Here is a 21,313-nt window from a genome sequence, read left to right as displayed (position 1 = left end):
ACATAATGATTTTTACACGTATATTTGTTTACTGAATACTTCCAATAATTTTAAACTCATGAGTAATAATAAACATTTAATTTTTTTATATATACGTAAAGTGCTACCTCAGACCAGTTTAATTTCTGATGAAAGCAAAGTGGGAATGTGAACGAAATGAGAAAGATTAGTAATAAATTTTAGAAAAGCAGAAGGGAATAACAACCATTTTCTGTGTGGTTTTTAAGTAGTTGTGATATTTTAAAGGGTCAGGAAATAGACATATTCTATATTCTATTTATTATTTTAAAATCTGAGGGCTGTTTTCCCATGTCATTTCATAGGACCTTGATTCATCATCTCAAAACATTGGGGATATAAAGTAAGGTGTAGCAGGTTGTGGGAGTTAGTAAGGTGACCAGGAGGCAGCCACTGTCCTCCGAGGTAGGGAAGAGCTCTCACATTTTACTCAGAAAGAACAGACTCAGAGAAGGGTAGATTAAGATCTTACAGTTTATAAGCTGAATTCTCTTTTCTCATTTTCTATTGTGGTGATTCAGATGTCATACCTAAACCTGATAATTATAAAGACATTGTTTTTGTGCCTTTTGACAATCCAATAATTATTTGTCATTACATTTCTAAAAATAACTCTTCATTTAGCCCACTTTGTATCTCTCCTCTTATCAAATATATGTAGAAACATGCCCATTTCAAAATGAGTTAGAAGGTAAAAGCGTTTATTTTCCTGTCCTTGATTTAGCGTTATTTTTGCAGTGCTTTGATTATGTCTTTATCTCTCTTAGGAGAATTCCATATTTCCACTTTTATTTTCAAGAACAATAGACGTACACCTATCTTTAAAGATGGAAACCGCCCAGATTTGTCTTTAATCCCAGAATTAACTTATACGAATGATGGGCCCATAGTGGAAATTTTACTTTAAGTTCAGTACTTTTGAAGCAGGTTTTTCTCCCTTTATTTTTTTGATAAAGTTAAGCAAATTAATACAAGAAGTTAAAAACTCAAATTCATGATTAGGTGTAATGAACAGGAGCTGGAAAAGAGAAATTATACTTAGAAAAATTTTTGAAAACAATATTGTATTAAATCTGTCTATTTTATATATATACAAATTGAAAATTGTTTCCTCAAAACCAGTTATTTATTTATTAGTAAGATAAACTCTTCCCCTAGATAAGAGCGGTGAAAATTTAGTCCTGATTTAGCTTTTATGATGATTTACAGAGTAGTAGTATAGCTGGATTTTAACTGAGTTTTTTTTCCTTCTAATTAAACTGGTGATTATTATTGACTCCCTTTCTTTTCTCTTTTAATCAGAGGCCTGCTATCCAGATCTGTTTTGCAAGCACAGAGTGCTTCTCCAATCTTCACCCATGTTTATGCAGCATTAGTGGCAATTATCAACTCAAAATTTCCACAAATTGGAGAATTAATCCTCAAAAGGTTAATTCTTAATTTTCGAAAAGGCTATCGGAGAAATGATAAGGTATGTATAATGGACTTGTAAGTAGACTGCTACACATGGCAGACTAATAAACCAGAATCAACTGTAGTGAGCAATGTTGATTTCTATGTAGAAATTCTTTTTAAAATTGCATGTTTCATGAGAACTTTTTTCTAGTAAATATTCCTGGCCTCTGATAATGAGCAGCAAAAATGATGGCTGTTAACTGTTGAATTATAACTGTTGATCCAGAAATGGCACCTTTTCATATGTATTAGTTTTTATTTTATAACTTTCTTACAAGTTAAAATTACCTTGCGTGTTACATATTTTAAGGAGAGTATGTAAGTGAACTGTAGACTCTGTAGATAAATGAAAATTGGTTTTAGTTTATAGATTAACTTTGTCCCTACTTTCTCTTTTCAGCCACTTTGTCTGACAGCTTCAAAATTTGTGGCACATCTTATTAACCAAAATGTGGTAAGTAATTAATTTCAAAATTTGGTTCCATTCAGTGGCATTAGACCACAGGCTTGATGCCACTTCAGTGACATCTTTGTTTTGATTTATAGTCCTTTGGAAAAGTATGTTGAATATTTTAATTTTAGAACTATAATAAGTGCATTTTTTAATATAAAGAGGAACCCAGAACAAGTGTTTTATCAAATTTATCTTACTCTTAATACTGTACTTGGTTACTTTACTACATATTTTTCCTTCAAAGAGTGTAATGTGTTGGGTTTTTCTTTTTTTTTTTTTTTTACTTATTTACTTATTTATTTTTGGCTGCATTGGGTCTTTGTTGCTGCACACGGGCTTTCTCTAGTTGCAGCAAGTGCGGGCTACTCTTCGTTGCGGTGCGTGGGCTTCTCACTGCAGTGTCTTTTCTTGTTGCGGAGCACGGGCTGTAGGTGCACGGGCTTCAGTAGTTGTGGCTCGCGGGCTCTAGAGCGCAGGCGCAGTAGTTGTGGTGCACCGGCTTAGTTGCTCCGTGGCATGTGGGATCTTCCCAGACCAGGGATTGAACCTGTGTCCCCTGCATTGGCAGGCGGATTCTTGTCCACTGTGCCACCAGGGAAGCCCGTGTAATGTGTTTTTATTTAAAAAGTTGCTATTTCTTCTTTTCCCTGTACCTAAGTGTTCATGAAAACCTAATAGCTGATATTCTTTAAAAAGAATGCTGTTTCCCACAACTGCATAGTATATGTGTATATTCATATATATAACTACATAGTATATGCATATATTCATATATTCTTAGAATCAGTTTATAAAATATTGTAGATTAAATAATTTTAATCTATTTTAAATGCAGAAATTTATCATTTTATTATTTAGTTTTTGTTTTTATTTTCTTCCACTGTTTGAGAGTTTTGATTTAGCTCCATTTTAAACGTGAAAATAGTAAAATTGCTCTTGTTCATACTCACAGTTTTCCTTCAGATATATACTGTTGTTTTTAAAATTATATCTATACATAAGGAAGAATTTTGAAGTCACACTTAATCTTATTTCTCTAACATTTAATAATATTTTAGTTTTTTCCTATATGAAATTCTTTCCACTATTCACTTTAAGAAACCTTTTAGATTTTAACCTAGTCATATTATTACAGTGATAATTTTCTACTTAAGACCATGGAAACTTAATTTCACATGTCTGTAAACCTAATTTCATAATCTGTAACAGCACAGATATTATGTTTCAGTTTTTGCATGTATATTACACTTATATTGGAGATATTTTTGGCATTGACATAAACCAGTTAAAATGATAAATATTTTAAATCTTCCAAACTGTGGTACTGGGCAATGTTTTCTTGTCCCTAACGTAAGACTTCAACCTCGCCTGCCTTTCCAAAATAAAAGCAGTATGTAATTTTGATGTTGTGCTAAATGTAAGAGGATATTTTCCTGTGTTGAGATTTGGATTTTGTTTCTCTCCATCTCAAATAAGAGTCTAGTTTTAAAAAGGCATATATATGGTCTTTTGAACATGCTTCCTAAGTCCATTTTCTTTTACAGCAAAGCTTGTCAGTAGACCTTTATTCCCTCTCTACCTGGCATTGTTTACAAAATTCTAAATTTTGACCATGGCCAGTGTAGAGTTTGATTTAATTAAAAATAGAAGTATTCAAAACTGTTGTTGTATGCTATAAATTACTGGAAAGATATTTTCTGAGAAAATCAGTATTCATGTAACTTAAGAACTATTTGCTAACAGTTGCTGAGAGAATGAATTGGGAAATGGATATAGAGTTGTGGTCATGGAGAAGGATATAAAAAGAATCATGCTACTGTTCTTCATATAGTAATTATGAAAATATCTCAGATTAAAAATTAGTAAATGACTTTTTAACTTATATTTTGAGGTTAATTATGGCATTTCCTATAGCTAATATATATTTCCTATATAGAGAGTATAAGAAGAATATTTCTTCTGGAGATAAATCATATAATTGTATTCAGTGTAGTAAATTAAGACTTTTGGAAAAATCCTCAGAAAATTCTTAACAGATGCATAATGGAAGTGAAAGAAAAATTGTATCCCATATTTGGAGTATTTTTATGTACATTATAAATCTTTGCTCATCATCATCTAGCAAAAGCTAGATTTACTAATTTTTAAAATGACCGTCAGTAGTAGATTAATATATGTAAAAGCATTTTCTCTATTCTATGTGTCTTCATTCTGTTCAAGGCTCATGAAGTTTTATGCTTAGAAATGCTCACTTTGCTCCTGGAAAGACCAACAGATGATAGTGTTGAAGTAGCTATTGGTTTTCTTAAGGAATGTGGTCTCAAATTAACACAAGTGTCACCAAGAGGAATCAATGGTAAGTATTTATCCTTGGTTTGATATTGAGCTTTTATTTGAGTATTGTAATATGTATTGCTTAGTTTATTTTCTTTCGGCTTAACTTTAGCTATATTTGAACGTCTTCGAAACATTCTCCATGAGTCTGAAATTGACAAAAGAGTTCAGTATATGATTGAAGTGATGTTTGCTGTAAGGAAGGATGGATTCAAGGACCACCCTGTTGTTCTAGAAGGACTTGACTTAGTGGAAGAAGATGATCAGTTCACCCATATGCTCCCTCTGGAAGATGACTATAATCCAGAAGATGTTCTTAGTAAGTCAGGGGTAGGCGTTGGGAAGTGGAGTACAAACAAATGTAAATACAGAAAATAAACACTAACTTAACTTTTAATTTTTTTTTGAGATGTTTTCAAGATGGATCCTAATTTTATGGAGAATGAAGAGAAGTACAAAGCTATTAAGAAGGGTATGTAGAATTTTACAAAATAATTTCCTTTGGATAAGTAGAAGCAATTTATGTAATTATATAGTACTGATAGAATGGTATAGATCACTGACTGCCACCTATTGAAATATTTGCTCTGTGAAGCCATTCTCTTCACTGTTTGCCCATGCATTATTTTTCTCTCTAGTGCTTATCCATGGTATTAGTTCATTCTAAATTATTTAATTTTCCCTCTCCTCTTTCTATTTAATTATTCAGCTCTTAAGCTTCATCCCTCTTAAGAAATATTCATGTATTACCAATGGCCTTTATTTAACTTAAATTGCCACCCAATTTAATATTCAATTCAGTGCTGTACTTTATTATAAAGTTCTATACTTCATTATTTGTTGAGGGCAGGTTGATATTTTTCTGATAAAATCAGTCACAGTGCTAGATATGGTATTGGTATTTAATATACTTAATAAATGGATAAATTGATTATTTTATCATTTGTACATCATTAGTATATTATAAGCACTAACTTTGTACAGATACTGGTTTGTATTTTGTTTTTGCCATTACTAGCTTAGTCACCTAGAACAAATTGCTTGTTTGATGTAATGTTACTTGTTTGTGTAAGGATAAATAAAACACAGTGTTTTATATTGCCACAGAGCATGTATTTAGACACTGGTACTGGGTGTTTTTTTTGTTTTTTTTTCATGTGTGTCATTATTTTTCTTCTAAAGCTAATATCCAGAGCTACTTATATCATTCTATTATATTCTGTTACATAATTATATATATTTTATATATTATAATTATGTAATAATTTCATCGGTTTTTTTACCTTGAGTTGTGATTTTACCTGACAAATACTTGCAGCTCTGAAAGCTCCTAGGAAGAGAGAGCAGAGACGTAGAACTCTTGTCATTGCTGCGTTCTATGCTTTAGTCATGCTTAGAAGTGAAATGTTGACGGGTAAAGGTGTAAGAAGCTTCCAGTTTTATACGTTATCCTAAAAATCTGGTACAGCAAATATGTTTCTCTCTTTAGTTGCTGTTTTCCTAGGGGGGGTTTCACTGCAACAGCCAGATTCCTTTTTCTCTAATAAATTTAGTTTTCAAACATGGAGAAACCCCTTAAACCCATTTTCTTCTTTTCTTATGAACTTCTCTTTCTACTGTCTCCCTAAAAGACGGCAAATGATTTTGTGGAATTCTTATTATACCTGGTATGGTTTTGTTTATTTATTTTTTTTTTTTGAACTTGGAAATTCCCCATCCATTTCTTTGGGCTCTTGGCAGTTGGCCAAGAAAGTTGTACTTTTCTTTATTACAACATTTCTTAAACTCTGTGGTCTCAAGATCCCTTTACACTCTTCAAAATTGTTGAGGACTCCAAAGAGCTTTTGTTTATGTGAGTTGTATCTATTGACATTTACTTATTAGAAATTAAAACTGATAACATAAAAAATATTAGATGATTTCGAAATAATAATAAACATAGTACATATTTGCATGTTACATGTTTTTATGAAAATAACTACAAAAAGAAATTTAAGAAAAAGAATAGCATGTTTTATATATTTTGTGCAGTTTAATGTTTGGCCTAATAGGAAACAGTTGGATTCTCATATTGTTTCTGATTTCAATCTGTTGCAGTAGGTTGTTTTGATTGAAATATATGATGGAAATTTAGCCTAACCACAGATACGTCGTTGGAAAAGGAGGAGTATTTTAATAACCTTTTCGGAATTATAATTGTGTATATTTCTGTTTAATACTATTCTAATCAATATTTAGTAGCTTCTTAATGATTTAATTGCATTGTGAAACCTGAAACAATATCCACAAATTTTCATACTTTGTTAACATTAAAATCCATTGGCCTGTCACTTTGAATGGATCTTTTACTCATGCGTGATTTCATAACATGTTGCATTGGTCATTTGGAAAATACTGATTCACTGAATTATTCACATCTTCCAAGTATTAACTTGTTAACATTTTCAAAATTAAATTGACACATTAATACAATGTCAAGAAATCACATTTATTCATATTACCACCTACTTATCAGAAAAGTCTAAGTATTGGGAAGCTGTCAAGCTCACAGGGATGGATACAAGTTTTCCAAAATTCTAATTTCCTCTTGAAAACTCTTAATTTGATCATGGTGGCAAATACCTGAAAATACCTGTGTTCATTTTCCTTGAAATGATAGTCTCACTTTGTTTATATTTGAGAAAATGTCTGGTAAATACCTAACAACTCTAGTTTGTCTGCCATTCTTTCAAGTAAAAATGAAAAATATGGCTAATTCATCTTGCAACTCAGTCACACAAGTGCTTTTCCTTGAGATAGCCACCACCATTGTACATTTGTCTTTAACAGAGGTGCTATATATAAACTCCATATTTTCTTACTCAGACTATTATAAATGCCAATACTCAAGGGCTAAGATTTAACAAAATTAATAATTTTATATTTTGTCTTCAAGGGCATTCTTAAATGAAACTCTGTGTGTGTGTGTGTGTGTGTGTGTGTGTGTGTGTGTGTGTGTGTTTCCCCCTGCTACAATAGTGTGGCAGTAAAGAATACAATGACTGCTAGTGCAGTTCAATACCTTGATTTTGCTCAAGATGCAGCAAGTTTTAACCCTTCTTGCTTTTGCATCATCATTTCAGATGTCAGCACAGTGAAAAGGCAGATAATATCTTGGTATTATTATGAAAATAGTTTGACCTCACAGACTACCTGACAAGTCTCAGTGATTCCCCCCAGGACTCACAGACCATGCTTGGAAACCACTGCTTTATTCAGTTAATAAAATCCAGTTGTCATGGCCTAAGTGATTTCAGTAAGTAGATCTTAAAGTGAAGAGATAAGGAGAGGATGATGTAAATGACTAGACAATCCATTTGACCTTAATTCTTTCAGAAAATGTTCTAGAGTTGGCATTAAAAAATGGCTGCTGCAGGAAGTGGGCACAGCTTTAGTAATTAGCACCTTAGAGTGACCCAGGTGTACTTGTGTTTTAGGTCTTACAGCATTTGGGAAAACAGCAGGAGTGCCTGTCTTCCTACTATTGAATACTAAACAGTTTCCTCTTTTAAAGGTCTGTCTAAGCCACTTTATGTCATAATAAACTAGACACTTAAGATCACTTCTTGAAGTCACAATTTGTTAGAAGTATTCTCAAGGAGACTTGTGTGCCAGCTAAGGCCTGAATGACAACTCTCCATTTTTGTAAAATGATTTGTTTCTCACAGTAGGAAGTTCTCTGCTAACATTAAGTATTACATGTGGCTCCTGATGTATATTACTTGGTTAAATATAAGGAAATTAGAATTTTCCTAAAACTTAGTTGACCCCCAAACTATAGTAAGTCCTGTCTGATTATAATAAAAATGCAAAAGTGAATTGTTGTCTAGGTTTGTAAAATCTTTTGTCAGACAGATAGAGCACATACCATTGGGCAAAATACGATTCTGGTTTTTGTCATTTATTACTATTAACATGATGACAGGCCTTATGTAGTCTCTTATTTACATCACTGTTTTCGCCCAGTTCTTAATGTGACATGTATTTTAAGAAATGATATTCCAATGAAGTGCTCATCTTACCAGTTTTTCTTAAAGGCCTTTAAACTTCCATTTCTATTGTACATATGCAAAGTCTATGGATTGTAATGTTCTATTTAATAAGTATATATTTTAATAAAAATCTCACCACTATTTATGTAAAGTGAATGCTAAATTACACAATTTTTTCTTCTCCCTTCTCTGTCTTTCAAAAAACATTCTTAGCCTAAATTCTTGTTTTCTATAGCTAGCCTTAGCTTCTTATGATAAATTATCTTCTTTCTGATGATGAACTAATATTTTGACTCCGATATGCTAACCTCTCTTCCTAACTTATTGTTCCAGTGCTCTTGCTCTTTTGGAAAACCTTCATCTGCTTTTTCTTTGTTCTTCTCATCCCTTGCTTGTTTCATGGCCACTTTCTATCTGGCAGAAGAATTACACATATGGCTTTCTCTAGTCAAATTAGTTACAATGCTCTGTGAACACTCAGGCAATAACATACGGCCTGTGTGATCATCTTCACTGGTTGATAAACTGTTACACCACTGTGGGTTGCAGTGAACTGAGAATTATCTTCTTGGAATGAGATGCATTTATATCCCTTGCTCATTCATATTTTCTAAACCTACTTTTTTCTTTTAGAAATTCTTGATGAAGGAGATAGTGACTCAAACACAGACCAAGATGCTGGGAGTAGTGAAGAGGAGGAGGAAGAAGAGGAGGAAGAGGGAGAAGAAGATGAAGAAGGTAAAAGTATAGCTTATTCAAATGAAACTGTAAAATACTCCCAAGGTAATCTGCTGTACTCCTCTAAAACAGTGGCTCTTAATCTGTGGAGGGTTGCAAGCGATGCTGCTGGCATCTAATGGGTGAAGGCTGGAGATGCTGTGAAACATCCTGTGAGTCATAAGACTGCCCCCCACAGCAAAGTATCAGTATTGGCAAGGTTGGAAGACCCTGCTCGGAAAGTATTAAACAAGGAAATTCATTTTTTAATATCAACATAATTTTAACTTGACATTTTATGACTTTGATTATAAACTCTGAAAAGGGTACATTCATGTTGAGGGCATGTGATTTATGTTACCCTGACATGAATGTAACAGATGAGAGTGACTAGATATTTGCTCTTTATGTTGGAAAAATAGAGTGGAGAGGCCCAAAGCTATATTTGAACAGAAGCAGGCATGATGTTCTTCCTCTTCAGCTTTGATTATATTATTTCACAGGAAAATAAGCTCAGAACTTTACTTTGGTTAAGTCTCAGTTAAAACATCAGAACATAACACTGGTCAATATTTACTTACGTTACATATTTGAAAATATTAAAAGTATATCTTTCCCTTTTAGGGCGTAGTGTTCTGTCTTAGAGTATAGTAGCTCTTCTACAACATAGTTTATAAAAATGAGTTTGATTTTTTCCAATGTCTTCCTCATTTAAAACATCTCCTAACCATGTACTACATTTATTTAACTGTAGCATTTCTTTGTTTTAATGTGAAAATACTATTCAAATAAAAACTATTAAATGTTTATAAGGAAAGTTTTCATGCATTAGGTAAGAGAAAATTTTAACAAATATTCATATTACTGTTGGACCCATTAAACCTGTCATGATGATCCAGTGTTCTCTGAAACTGAATTTCTACCCATAAGTTACAGTTCTTTCAAATTATCAAGGCAACGGTTTGTAAATATGGAAATAATGTTTTACCAAACAACAGCATGAGTGCAGCCTTTTATAATGTCTAAATGAGCAGGTGACACAGAAACAAAAATAATTTTCCTGGCTTGGTTCTGGACTTCTTTGAGGTGAATAAACTTATTAAAATACTCTAAGATATGGCAAAAGACTAGAGATAGTTACTTTGAATTCTGTAAATACTAACTTACACTGTAGAAGAGAGTGTTATTAAACTCATAGATTCTAAATAGATTATGAAAATATTATACAGGGATACATTTTCAGTTCATATTTATTTGTGTAGTTTTATAATTTTGTTATGTTTAATTTCAGGACAAACGGTGACTATTCATGACAAAACAGAAATTAATCTAGTCTCATTTCGTCGTACAATTTATCTTGCTATTCAGTCAAGGTAAGGTACTGTAGATCAGTTCATCCTTATTTTTGACAGGGGATGGGCAAGCAGATGGGATTTTTAGAATCTGTTAACAGAAAACTAGATACTATTGCAGGGAGTCTCAAACTACTTGCCTCTACCCCCATCCCAAGCCCCAGTTAATAGATTCCTGCTGTTGTTCTTCACTTCAAGAGCAAATTGTCTTTACTTATCTGTTGTGTAATTAAATGTTTTTCTTTTTAAAGCTATGTCATTTCTTATGTTTAAATATCACTAATAACCTGAAAACAATTCTACATTACAGAGTTAGCACAGTGTTTAATTGTGTAGTGGAAGTTTAATGTTTTATTTTTTTTTAATTTGGTTTCTAACTCTGGCTCTAAGCAGAGAAACACTGTTATGATGACGTTTGGACACTTGACTTGTTGTGCAAATGGAAATGAATATGAACGGAAGTAGGAATTAGGAAGGTTTTAAGGACCCTTTGAAGTAATGTTAAGCAAGAACTACTATGATGTCATGAAAACAACCTATTCCCTTTGAAGGCAGTGACTTTGGTTTTAAAGAGAAATAAATGAAAATATTAAATGCTTAGTACATCTGTTGTTTCGAATGGTAATCAGCCTATTGATTTAGTGGGCACCGTGTATATTTTACAGTGGAGAAGGAATATTTTCTCTGTTTTGTTTTGTTACTAGGTTTTGTATATTTCCATTTAGTATGATGTAATAGCAAAAATGATTCATAAGTAGGAGTCGTCTTGTTTTCAGTCTGTCTGAAAACTTTTTGGCTTAGATTCGTCTTCAAAAAGAGAAATGTTAAACAGCAAAACATTGCTAAGAAATTTTTTTGCTTTACCCTTACATGTTTCTTTGCCTTTCACACGAAAGGAAAACCTATTAAATGTTTTTTTATACAAACTTAAAAGTGAGAAATTTTTGTTTTAAGTAGCTATTCTTAGAGTTTGACCTTTTATTTGTTAGTCCTTTTTTTTTAGAAATTCAATAGTAATCAGTTGTAAAGAGCAGATTCACTGCTTTAATATTGCTATTAACACTAACTTTGAAGAGTCACAGTGGAGCTCTTTGAATTATTATTTAAAAGAAACTTTGTTTTTTAAGCGATCTAACCTTGATAACCTCTGAATCACACAAAAAGATTTGAAAAACTAAAACATCAGACAAGTGACAGCCACTATTATATAGTGGCACCAATTCTAGTAACAGTACAATAAGTACTGTCTTATGTGTTATTTGTTAAGAGTCTCAGCCCCTAAATGCCTAGTCAAAATAATTTTAGGAAGTAAACACAACTTTGATAAAAAGGTGTTTAAAGGACTTGGTTGGGAGACTCATGTAATGCGATTATAAAATGTAAAAAAGTTACGAAACAAATATTATTCTAGATGAATAAGTAATGTTGGTCATTAAAACAGCTAGAGTGGTTTACTTTATCTTTTTAAAGCAACAGTACTTAGTAGTAATGATGAGTTCAGTTAGATACACGGAAAGATTACTGGTGGAAATTTAAATTGGTGCATTCTTTATGGAAAGCCTTCTGGCAGCATGAATCAGTGGCTTAGTTTGATTGCCATTTGACCCTTCTTTTTCATTGTTTCTCAAAGAAATACATATTGACAGAGAATTATACATAGAATTGTTCAAAGCAAAAAGAGAGGGGGAGAGAGAGAGAGAATCTTATTGCCCAGTATGAATAATCAAAATGTTCAATTTATACCACCATTGAAAATTAGGTTAATGGAGCATTGGTACTGATGTGGGCAAGTGGTCTGATTTATTGTTAGGTGGGGATAAAAACTAATAATATAGACTATATAATACCATGCTGGTAGCATTATCTTAAGTATACAAATAGGAAGGCAGATTCTAGAAATAATACATTAACATAACACCAGTGGTTATCTTGAGAGGAGGTTGGATTATTTATATAAACTGTTCACTTTTGGAAATCTTCTGAACAAAACCAAGTTCTGGCAACTGAACTATTTGGGGATTTTATTTTTTTACTTTCTTTCCTTTTAGACTTGTTGACTGACCTCAACAGTACTCTGATCTTAATGTTCTGGCTCCTTAAGCAGTCTTCTTTTATTTATGGAAACATAAAACAACACAACTAGCTTTGCTATTAAAAATTAGACTTTCCTGGTTGTTCTTGCTTTTAAGTGATGTTGAAGCTGTAGCATCAGAGGGAGGTGGGACTTTAATGTCCTCAACAATTTGAAGTTTCTTAAATTGGAGACATCAACAAGCCATTTGTAAGCACGGCTTGAAAACTGGCATCATGTAAAGTCTTTTTTCTTACCCCTTCCCTCAGTCACTATTAATTTGTGTTAAACCTGGAATTCATTTGGTTTAAAATATCAAGCAAATTTAATTCATTTAATATTTACATTTAGTGCAGCTTCAAAACAGTCATGGTAAGTAGTCACCAAATACTTCTAAAGTAAAACAGGAACAAGGGAAATAGACTGTCATACCTTCTCCCTTATTCTTCACTTACTAGATAAAAGGAAAGTTGTAAAAATTTCCATGACCTACTTGACTTGTTTTTCAGAAATTACAGGATTTTCTTCCTGAGTACTAATTCTTTTTTTTTTTTGAATAAAAACTAGAAAATATCACATCTTTTAAAATACTTTCTGGTATTGCTATATTATTGAAATTTATCAACTCCAGTCAACTATTTTAATCTTAGAGCTAGATATTGTTTAATATTATCTGTTGTGAAAGCTCTTTCTTGATAGCTTTCTTTTTTTCTTTTTAGTTTTTTTGAAATTCCATTCTACCATCTTGAATTATTACCCCTTTTGTGTTTATGAAACCCAATCAGTAACAGAAGCTGAGGAATAGAGATGAAGTATAAAACTAAATTCATAATTATATTTCAGTGGGTGATTATTTTACACTGCTGTTATCAAAAGATATTAGCATTATTCCTGAATCAAGTTCACACTGAGTTTGATAATTCTCTTAAGTGAAGCATATTGAAGATATTTTTCATGTAATTTATATAAGTGTTGTATAAAAACATTTTTTTCTTTGTAAGTGATTTTGGTTATGTACTGTTTTTATACTTAGTTTTTATATAATGTACAATAGAAGCCCTGTGTTTGGGTATGAATCAAGATAACTTGTAAAGGTGGTGATTAAGCACTGGATGTCATGCTGGGCTCCTGGAACATCTTTTACCTCTTCCTGACTTGGATCAGGAGAAGTGGAAATATTTAGCAGTGTAATAAAAATTTGCTTGCTTTCTGTGTCTATGGATTTGCACATTCTGGACATTGTATATAAATGGAATTATACTGTATGTGGTCTTTATGTCTGACTTCTTTCACTTAGCTAAGTCAAAGTCCATCCATTTTATACTGTAGTATGTATCAGTACTTCATTCCTTGCAGAGTTAAGAACTATGTCTTTTTTATATATACAATACAGTAATATGAAATTATAGTAAAAAAATATTTAAAACAATTATTAAAGTAAGATTTTTATATATGAAAGAGTGCTACAGTTTAAATATGCTGCAGGTTTTTAACCTAATTATTGTGACCATTTTATCTTTACAGTTTAGATTTTGAAGAGTGTGCTCACAAATTGCTGAAAATGGAGTTTCCTGAGGGTCAAACAGTAAGTTAATACTTTTTTTTCTTTAGGAAATATATACTGGTTATAAAAATGGTTAAGACAGTTAATAGGTTTCATGAATTGAAACAGTAGCTCAGTACTGAATACTCATTTTTTTAAATGTAGGTTTTCTAAAATTTTAAAGTAACTCAAAACTTAGGAGTTCCGAGGTGCTTCATATATGCTACTCATTCCAGTGACTTAAATTGGCTGTTTGATTTGGCTTTGGGAAAAGGAGGAAGTCTCTCTGAACCACCACACTTTACACAAATTTCTGAGTGGTTGCCTATAAATCAAATGGTGGCTTAAATACAATAGGAAGTTTGTTCTCTAATGAATTACCTGGTTCGTCTACTTTATGCACTAAAACGTTCTTTCGTCATAGAAGTTGTGAAGATCACCATACATGTTGTTACATTACTTTAATTGCATACAGAAGAATCTGTACCATTTTTTTCATGCATTAATTCATTTAACAAAATGTATTCAGCATATATTGTATGTCAGGCACTCTGCAAGGTGTCAGGGATTCAGCTGGCCATAAAGTACATTTTAGCCCCCTCTTAGCCCATTAGTCTTATAACTAGTTAGTAAACGTCAGTATTCAAAGTATCATAGAACCCTAATACCAAGGATAATAAAGACTAGATGGGTGTTTTTATCTAGTTGTATTCTTATGTATATTATTCCCTGTCCATCTGGATTTTAGATCCTTGGAACCTGAGCCAAGGCTTTCAAGGTTTTGTTTTTCACACCTTCCTTTACATGTAGTAGACAGGTGCAGAGTGAATGTATCAGCTCTACTAGGCTGTTTGGTTTCTAGTTCTTCTAAAAGATCTTCTTGACTATCTGAGCTAAGTTAACGTTAAGTGGAAGTCCTTTGTCTTAAGGCTTTAAATATGTTCTGTTACAGGGATGGGCACACTGTGGCCCAGGCTCACTGCCCATTTTTGTAAATAAAGTTTTATCAGAGTGCAGCTGTGCCCATTGGTTGATGTATTGTGTATGGCTGCTTTTGCCCTATAGCAGCAGAATTGACTAGTTGCAACAGAGACTATATAGCCACTAAAGCCTAAAATATTTACTGTCTGGCCTTTTTTTTTTTTTTTTTTTTTTTGGCGGTACGTGGTCCTCTCACTGTTGTGGCCTCTCCTGTTGCGGAGCACAGGCTCTGGACATGCAGGCTCAGCAGCCATGGCTCACGGGCCTAGCCGCTCCGCGGCATGTGGGATTTTCCCGGACCGGGGCATGAACCCGTGTCACCTGCATCGGCAGGTGGACTCTCAACCACTGCACCACCAGAGAAGCCCTACTCTCTGGCTTTTTACAGAAAAAGTTTCCCAGACTTTGTTCAAGAATATAGATTAGTTCTTGAAATGCCATGGTATGGAATTTTGAAAAGAGATTATTCTTTTCAAATTTAAAAAATTATATTTTCCCTCTTAAAGTTTATTTATTGGTATATTAATAATAGTGTACCTATTTGTATTATGGTTCACTTGATGTGTTGTCATTGGAAGGGAATAAATTAGTGAATTAACCTTTAAAATTATAATTGAAACTGAAGTTATAGTATGATCTTGTCACATTATTTGAGAAATACAATTAAGTCATTATAAATTTTATTAATATTAATCCAGAGGATAGTTGTTCTAGAACTTAACTTCACAACATATTTTGATAACATTTGGAAGAGTGTCTTAGTGCATCTATTTTCGTGCACTCAAAAGACTCTCCTAAAATCACTATGATATTTAATTAAAATGTTAAAATATTTAATTATTTTATGCCACAGGGAATAACTGTTGTAATTGCACTTAGTCTAAGGAAGAAAGTAATTTGTTTTTCAGGTAGTGCTGACTTTATTAGCAATACTGTCAGCATATTACCATGTTATATTGTTTAAAACCTGATTACCTGTTAGGTTATTGTAAAATACAGTGTTGGTAGAAGAAGTTGAAAATGTATTTTAGTATATCAAATTAACATTATATGGCAGAACTCAGAAAAGCCTCATTTAAGTTTTTAGTACTATATTAAATTTTGACAAGTACATCTCTTCAGAACTTAGACATTTATAAACATTTTAATTGACGCAACTCGTGACTAATTTTTTAAAAAATTATAATAATCTAGTTATATAATTACATCTAAAAATAATCTTATATTGTGAAGGGAGGCCTTTGAGTAGATAGTTTTATAAGTGAATTATCAGCTTCTAGAACAGCACTGTCCAATAGCACTTTCTGCAGTGATGAAAATATTCATATTCTGCACTGTTTAGTACAGTGGCCACTATACTCGTCGCATGTCGCTTTTGAGTACTTAAAGTGTGACTGAGAAACTAAAATTTGATGTAATGTTAAGCAATTTAAATTTAAATAGCTATGTGTTGCTACGGCCTACCATACTGGACAGCACAGTTTTAGAGTGTCTGTTCTGTGCTTCTTCAGGGTCCCCTTGCTTCCTCTTGCACATAGATATTTGCAGTAAATGCATATTGACCTCATTTTTTAAATAATTTACAATAATTGCTTAGGTTGTATCTTAGTAATTATTATATCAAGTGACAAAATGTTACAAAATGTTATCAAGTGACAAAAGTGTCAAAATTCTTAATTGAAGATATAAAGGTAAAATTAAAGTAAAAATGAACTGAAATGTATACATTATATTTTATAAGCTTGGTTTCTGTTTATGGAAAGCAAATACATTGCAGTTACTGTATTTAAAAAAACTAATTTTAAACTGTCTGATAAGAAATGTTTTGTTGAGAAATATATTTAGTTAATTCTACAGCAGTGCTCAGGGTTAGGGGTAGGGTTATGCCTTTTTTCATTTTGTCTCCATTGATTTGTCCACATTTCCTGAGTTTCTTCACTTATGAAATTTCTATAATCAACACATATTTCATTAAGGTTATTTCAGGAATTAGTAAATAATATTTATTTGTTATAAATCATTTGTGATGATGGTATTTCCTGATCCTGGATTTATTCTTGCATTTCTTAGTTCAACAGAATTTTCACAAAGGAGTTTTCAAGGCCCATAAATAACTGATTGGACAGTGTGTTATTATAGCAGTTATGAAATGATTCCATCTATTTATAGAGATTCATCTATTGACAGATCTATATGTATAACATTTATTTTGAGGCTAAAAAACTTAGCCACAAAGGTCTTTTTTTGTTGTTGCTCTTTTAAATATATTTTCTTCTTTATCAGCCAGAGGGTCATTTACATTAACATTGAAGCTGTGCCCATGTATGCTTCTGTAAAGACTCACCATGTTCTGCCTTCTCCATACTAACAAAATATATTCCTTCATAATTGGGTTTAAATCTTTGGAAGATGTATAACTGAATTGTTATATGTCATATTGGTGATCTATATTTAAAAGACTTCTGTGTAGAATCTTTTTAGAATACAGTATATTCAGTCTCTTTTTGATGTATCTGTTTCCTATACTAGGTTTTCATGAAGTGGTTCATACTTATATGAATTTAGAATTTTATAATCAATCTAATTAGCATAAATGACTATGGAATTTCTGTCAGGCAAACAGAAGACTTTAAAAAAACTATAGGCTTGAATAGATTGAATTTTTTGTTTTGTCTGCACAACTAAAGTTCACAGAGTTTTGTGTTTTTAAAACCTTATTTAAAAATTCAGGCTGTCTCTATCATATTGATAAATTATCATATACCATGGATTCACTGTGTTTTGAATCATTAATGTAATTGTTCTCCAAATAGAAAGAACTGTGCAACATGATACTTGACTGCTGTGCCCAACAAAGGACATATGAGAAATTTTTTGGCTTATTAGCTGGGGTGAGTTCCAACCTCATTTTTCCTGTTGGATTTTGATGAAATCACAAGGGTAATTCTTAACATGAGTATTGCGAATTAATGTGTCTGCTTTGTTGCCTGGTCTAGTAACATATCTTTGCTGAAAGCAAATTGTTCTTCCCTTCCACAGGTTTCCCACTCTGCAGCTTCCTCCTTTCCCACTTCATTTTTGTAGTGCCTTAATATTACGTATTACTCTTCCAGAACTTTGAGAAATTCCACATGCTTTGTAAAATTTCCCAAAGAGGACAGTTAAATGCTGTCTTTTCAAAATTTCACAGCAGTTTCTGAAGTCAAGTACATGCTCAGGCAGCACAAATAAAGCATGAGCTAAAATAATTTTTTGAGTCCAAACTCAACCCACAGAGAAGTATATTTATCTTATACAAATGTGTGTGTCTGTGGTCAGCTACATGTATAACTTTGTTTTAGCATATAAATCCCAGGTAGATAGGGGTGATATATATTAACTTCTTTTTTGAGCATCCCATTATACAGCACAAGAAGACTGAGTGATATGATATACAAATATTTATTAACTTTTGATTGAATAAAATTAGTATTTAATATGCTCATAATGGTATTGACATTTTTATTTTTAATTTATTAGCGATTTTGCATGCTAAAAAAAGAATACATGGAATCCTTTGAAAGTATATTCAAAGAACAATATGATACCATCCATCGCTTGGAAACAAACAAATTGAGAAATGTTGCTAAGATGTTTGCTCACCTCTTATACACCGATTCACTTCCATGGAGCGTAAGTAGATAGGTCAATATTTGTACTTCTTTCCTAATCCCCTGTTATTTTGAAATAGATATTAAGTATAGCACAGCCATACTTTTCCTATGTAGGAAATGTACTTTAAAATGAAATGTTGAGGGCTTCCCTGGTGGCGCAGTGGTTGGGAGTCCGCCTGCTGATGCAGGGGATACGGGTTCGTGCCGCGGTCCGGGAAGATCCCACATGCCGCGGAGCGGCTAGGCCCATGAGCCATGGCCGCTGAGCCTGCGCGTCCGGAGCCTGTGCTCCACATCGGGAGAGGCCACAACAGTGAGAGGCCCGCGTACCGCAAAAAAAAAAAAAAAGAAATGTGGAGCAAACTTTTACTATAATGGCAGTCTTTGAGGTTATGTTCATATAACGTGGGATCAAAAAACTAAGTAGGGACTCCCCTGGTGCTGCAGTGGTTAAGAATCCGCCTGCCAATGCAGGGGACACAGGTTCGATCCCTGGTCTAGGAAGGTCCCACATGCCGCTGAGCAATCAAGCCTGTGCTCCACAGCTACTGAGCCCGCACGCCTAGAGTCCATGCTCCGCAACAAGAGAAGCCACCTCAATGAGAAGCCCGCACACCGCAACGAAGAGTAGCCCCCGCTCGCCACAACTAGAGAAAGCCCGCACACAAGAACGAAGACCCAATGCAGCCAAAAATAAATCAATTGATTAATTAATTAATTATTTTAAAAAAAGAAAAGCTAAGTAAATAATGTGTGAGTGTAAGAAATACTATCCTGGATGATATTAACAGTCCAAACATTACAGTTCTTTCTGATAGTGATGGCTAGGAGTGTTTTCAGAGAAAATGTAGATTTTCATCTTCTCTGTATACACACGTGTGTGCACACTCATATTCACATACACCAATAGTCTGGTGGCATATGAGCCTCTGAGTTACTGCCTGTTTCCTGACGGAGTAACTGTCAATAGTTCCTCTGGTAAGGACATAAGAGAAATGACTGTTCTGGCAAGATATATTTTTCTTAGCAGGCATTGAAGTTGCGTAAGTGATAGGGAGGAAGTTCTGTAGTCATAGTTAGAACAAGGAAAGATACTCTCGATGGGGAAATGTACACTGGGTTGGAATTTGAACTGCATTCATTAAGCTGGCACTTAATTGTACAATTACTATTCATTCAACAGCCATTTGTTTAGTCACCAACTCTGTGCCCAGAAAGAGACACTGGGCATCCAAAATGAATTGTATATGGTCCCTGCTTTCAAGAAGCTTAGTACCATAAAACAGAAGAGGTAAGATGCCCAAGGTAATAATGCAAAATACAAAGTAGTAGGTTAGGCTGAAGGAACTGAAAAATCGGAAAGAAATTATATCCAAGATGGAAGAAAAAAGAGAATCATATTGTAGAATACCACAACCCAGTGGTAGAATGAAGCAGCATCATTGAGCTTATAAATGTTGGATAGAGTTTTGTAATACTTTAAGTACTAAGTGTGTCCAGCTACTTTAATAGGCATTTATAAGCTAACCCAGCAGGCTAATCATAACTTTTACTTTGTTTTTACTCCCTTCTCTGGGAAAATGAAATCAAAGTTTTAAACAATTGAAATAAGTGAGCTCCTGGAACACATCCATAAAAAACTGGAGGTTGCTTTTATTTTTATTTACCCTAAAATTTCTCTCTGTGAGCTTCAGTAAGCCCAATCTTAACTATTCAGAACAAGCCATGACTCTTCGTCTTTACTCGTCTTGTGTACTCTAGTCCTGGACAAAACTGTAGCTTGATGCTTTAAGTGGCATTTTTCCCCATACCCTCTTACACCCATGTTTTGATGAGTGAGTTTTAGGAGCTAATAATCTTAGCATTATATGCTCAAGACAATATTCCTTCCTGCTATAAAAAGCACATTACTCAGGGAAGAGAATGAACTCTATTTCTGTAGCATCTTAACATTTTGGAAATTTGTATAGAGAAGCAGTCTTAAACTTTCCCAAGTAATAATGCGTATCAGCATAAGGGAAGATATTTAGAGATAATTCTAACTGCAGATGAGAGCAAATCGTTAATTTCAAGGGACACTATAAGTTACAGATATTGGTCACTTTGTCTCATCTTTTGAACACCAAGATAAAATTATCGTTTTCTAATTTTAATTTTCAGGTTCTTGAATGCATAAAGCTGAGTGAAGAAACTACTACATCATCCAGTAGAATTTTTGTGAAAATATTTTTCCAAGAACTGTGTGAATACATGGGTCTTCCTAAACTTAATGGAAGATTAAAGGATGAGTAAGTTTATTATTAAGCACTCTTTATTCTTACTGCCCTCGGAGGTTTTCCCCTACTTTAGCAGCTGTAAGTTCACCCTTAGTTGTAAAAATACAAGTTAAGTCCTTAGGACATTCTTTGTCCGTTACACTGTTCTGACTCTGATGCTCTGTGTGGCACAGGACAACGTGAAACTTTTAACGATCGATTAGTTCAAGTAGAGAAAATGCAGAATTAACGCCTCTTTTAGTTTAGTTAGAACATACAAAATTTTTTTTGCATGCTCACTGGAGTTTCCCAGTAATGAGTATTTGTAGTTTTATTTTCATTTTTACCCTAATATTGAGCCAAAGAATGATAATTTTTTTATTATCAGTGGATGATTATGAACATATACCAGTGAATATCAGTCCTGTAACTGTTGAAATTATTACACT

The 21,313-nt window shown here is 33.1% G+C and overlaps 1 protein-coding gene across 1 annotated transcript in view; it reads left to right on the top strand.

Moving 5' to 3' along the window:
- Positions 1-20,901, top strand: part of LOC309963456 (pre-mRNA-splicing factor CWC22 homolog) — a gene marked incomplete at its 3' end in the record, with an annotated part of 55,127 nt that extends 34,226 nt beyond the window's left edge. Inside the window, exons 7-17 of the mRNA XM_082841844.1 lie at positions 1,321-1,489; positions 1,874-1,927; positions 4,148-4,283; positions 4,374-4,580; positions 4,671-4,733; positions 8,926-9,030; positions 10,301-10,382; positions 13,957-14,017; positions 17,770-17,847; positions 18,476-18,628; positions 20,770-20,901. Coding sequence (XP_082697970.1) covers positions 1,321-1,489; positions 1,874-1,927; positions 4,148-4,283; positions 4,374-4,580; positions 4,671-4,733; positions 8,926-9,030; positions 10,301-10,382; positions 13,957-14,017; positions 17,770-17,847; positions 18,476-18,628; positions 20,770-20,901 — 1,240 coding nt within the window. The remainder of the gene's footprint in view (positions 1-1,320; positions 1,490-1,873; positions 1,928-4,147; positions 4,284-4,373; positions 4,581-4,670; positions 4,734-8,925; positions 9,031-10,300; positions 10,383-13,956; positions 14,018-17,769; positions 17,848-18,475; positions 18,629-20,769) is intronic.
- Positions 20,902-21,313: the final 412 nt, after the last annotated feature.

The sequence above is a fragment of the Leucopleurus acutus genome (genome assembly GCF_964270905.1).
Source record: "Leucopleurus acutus genome assembly, chromosome: 6".
NCBI classification, from domain to species: domain Eukaryota; kingdom Metazoa; phylum Chordata; class Mammalia; order Artiodactyla; family Delphinidae; genus Leucopleurus; species Leucopleurus acutus.
The sequence above is the reverse complement of the archived record's forward strand: the minus strand, read 5'-3'. Positions and strand labels throughout refer to the sequence as shown.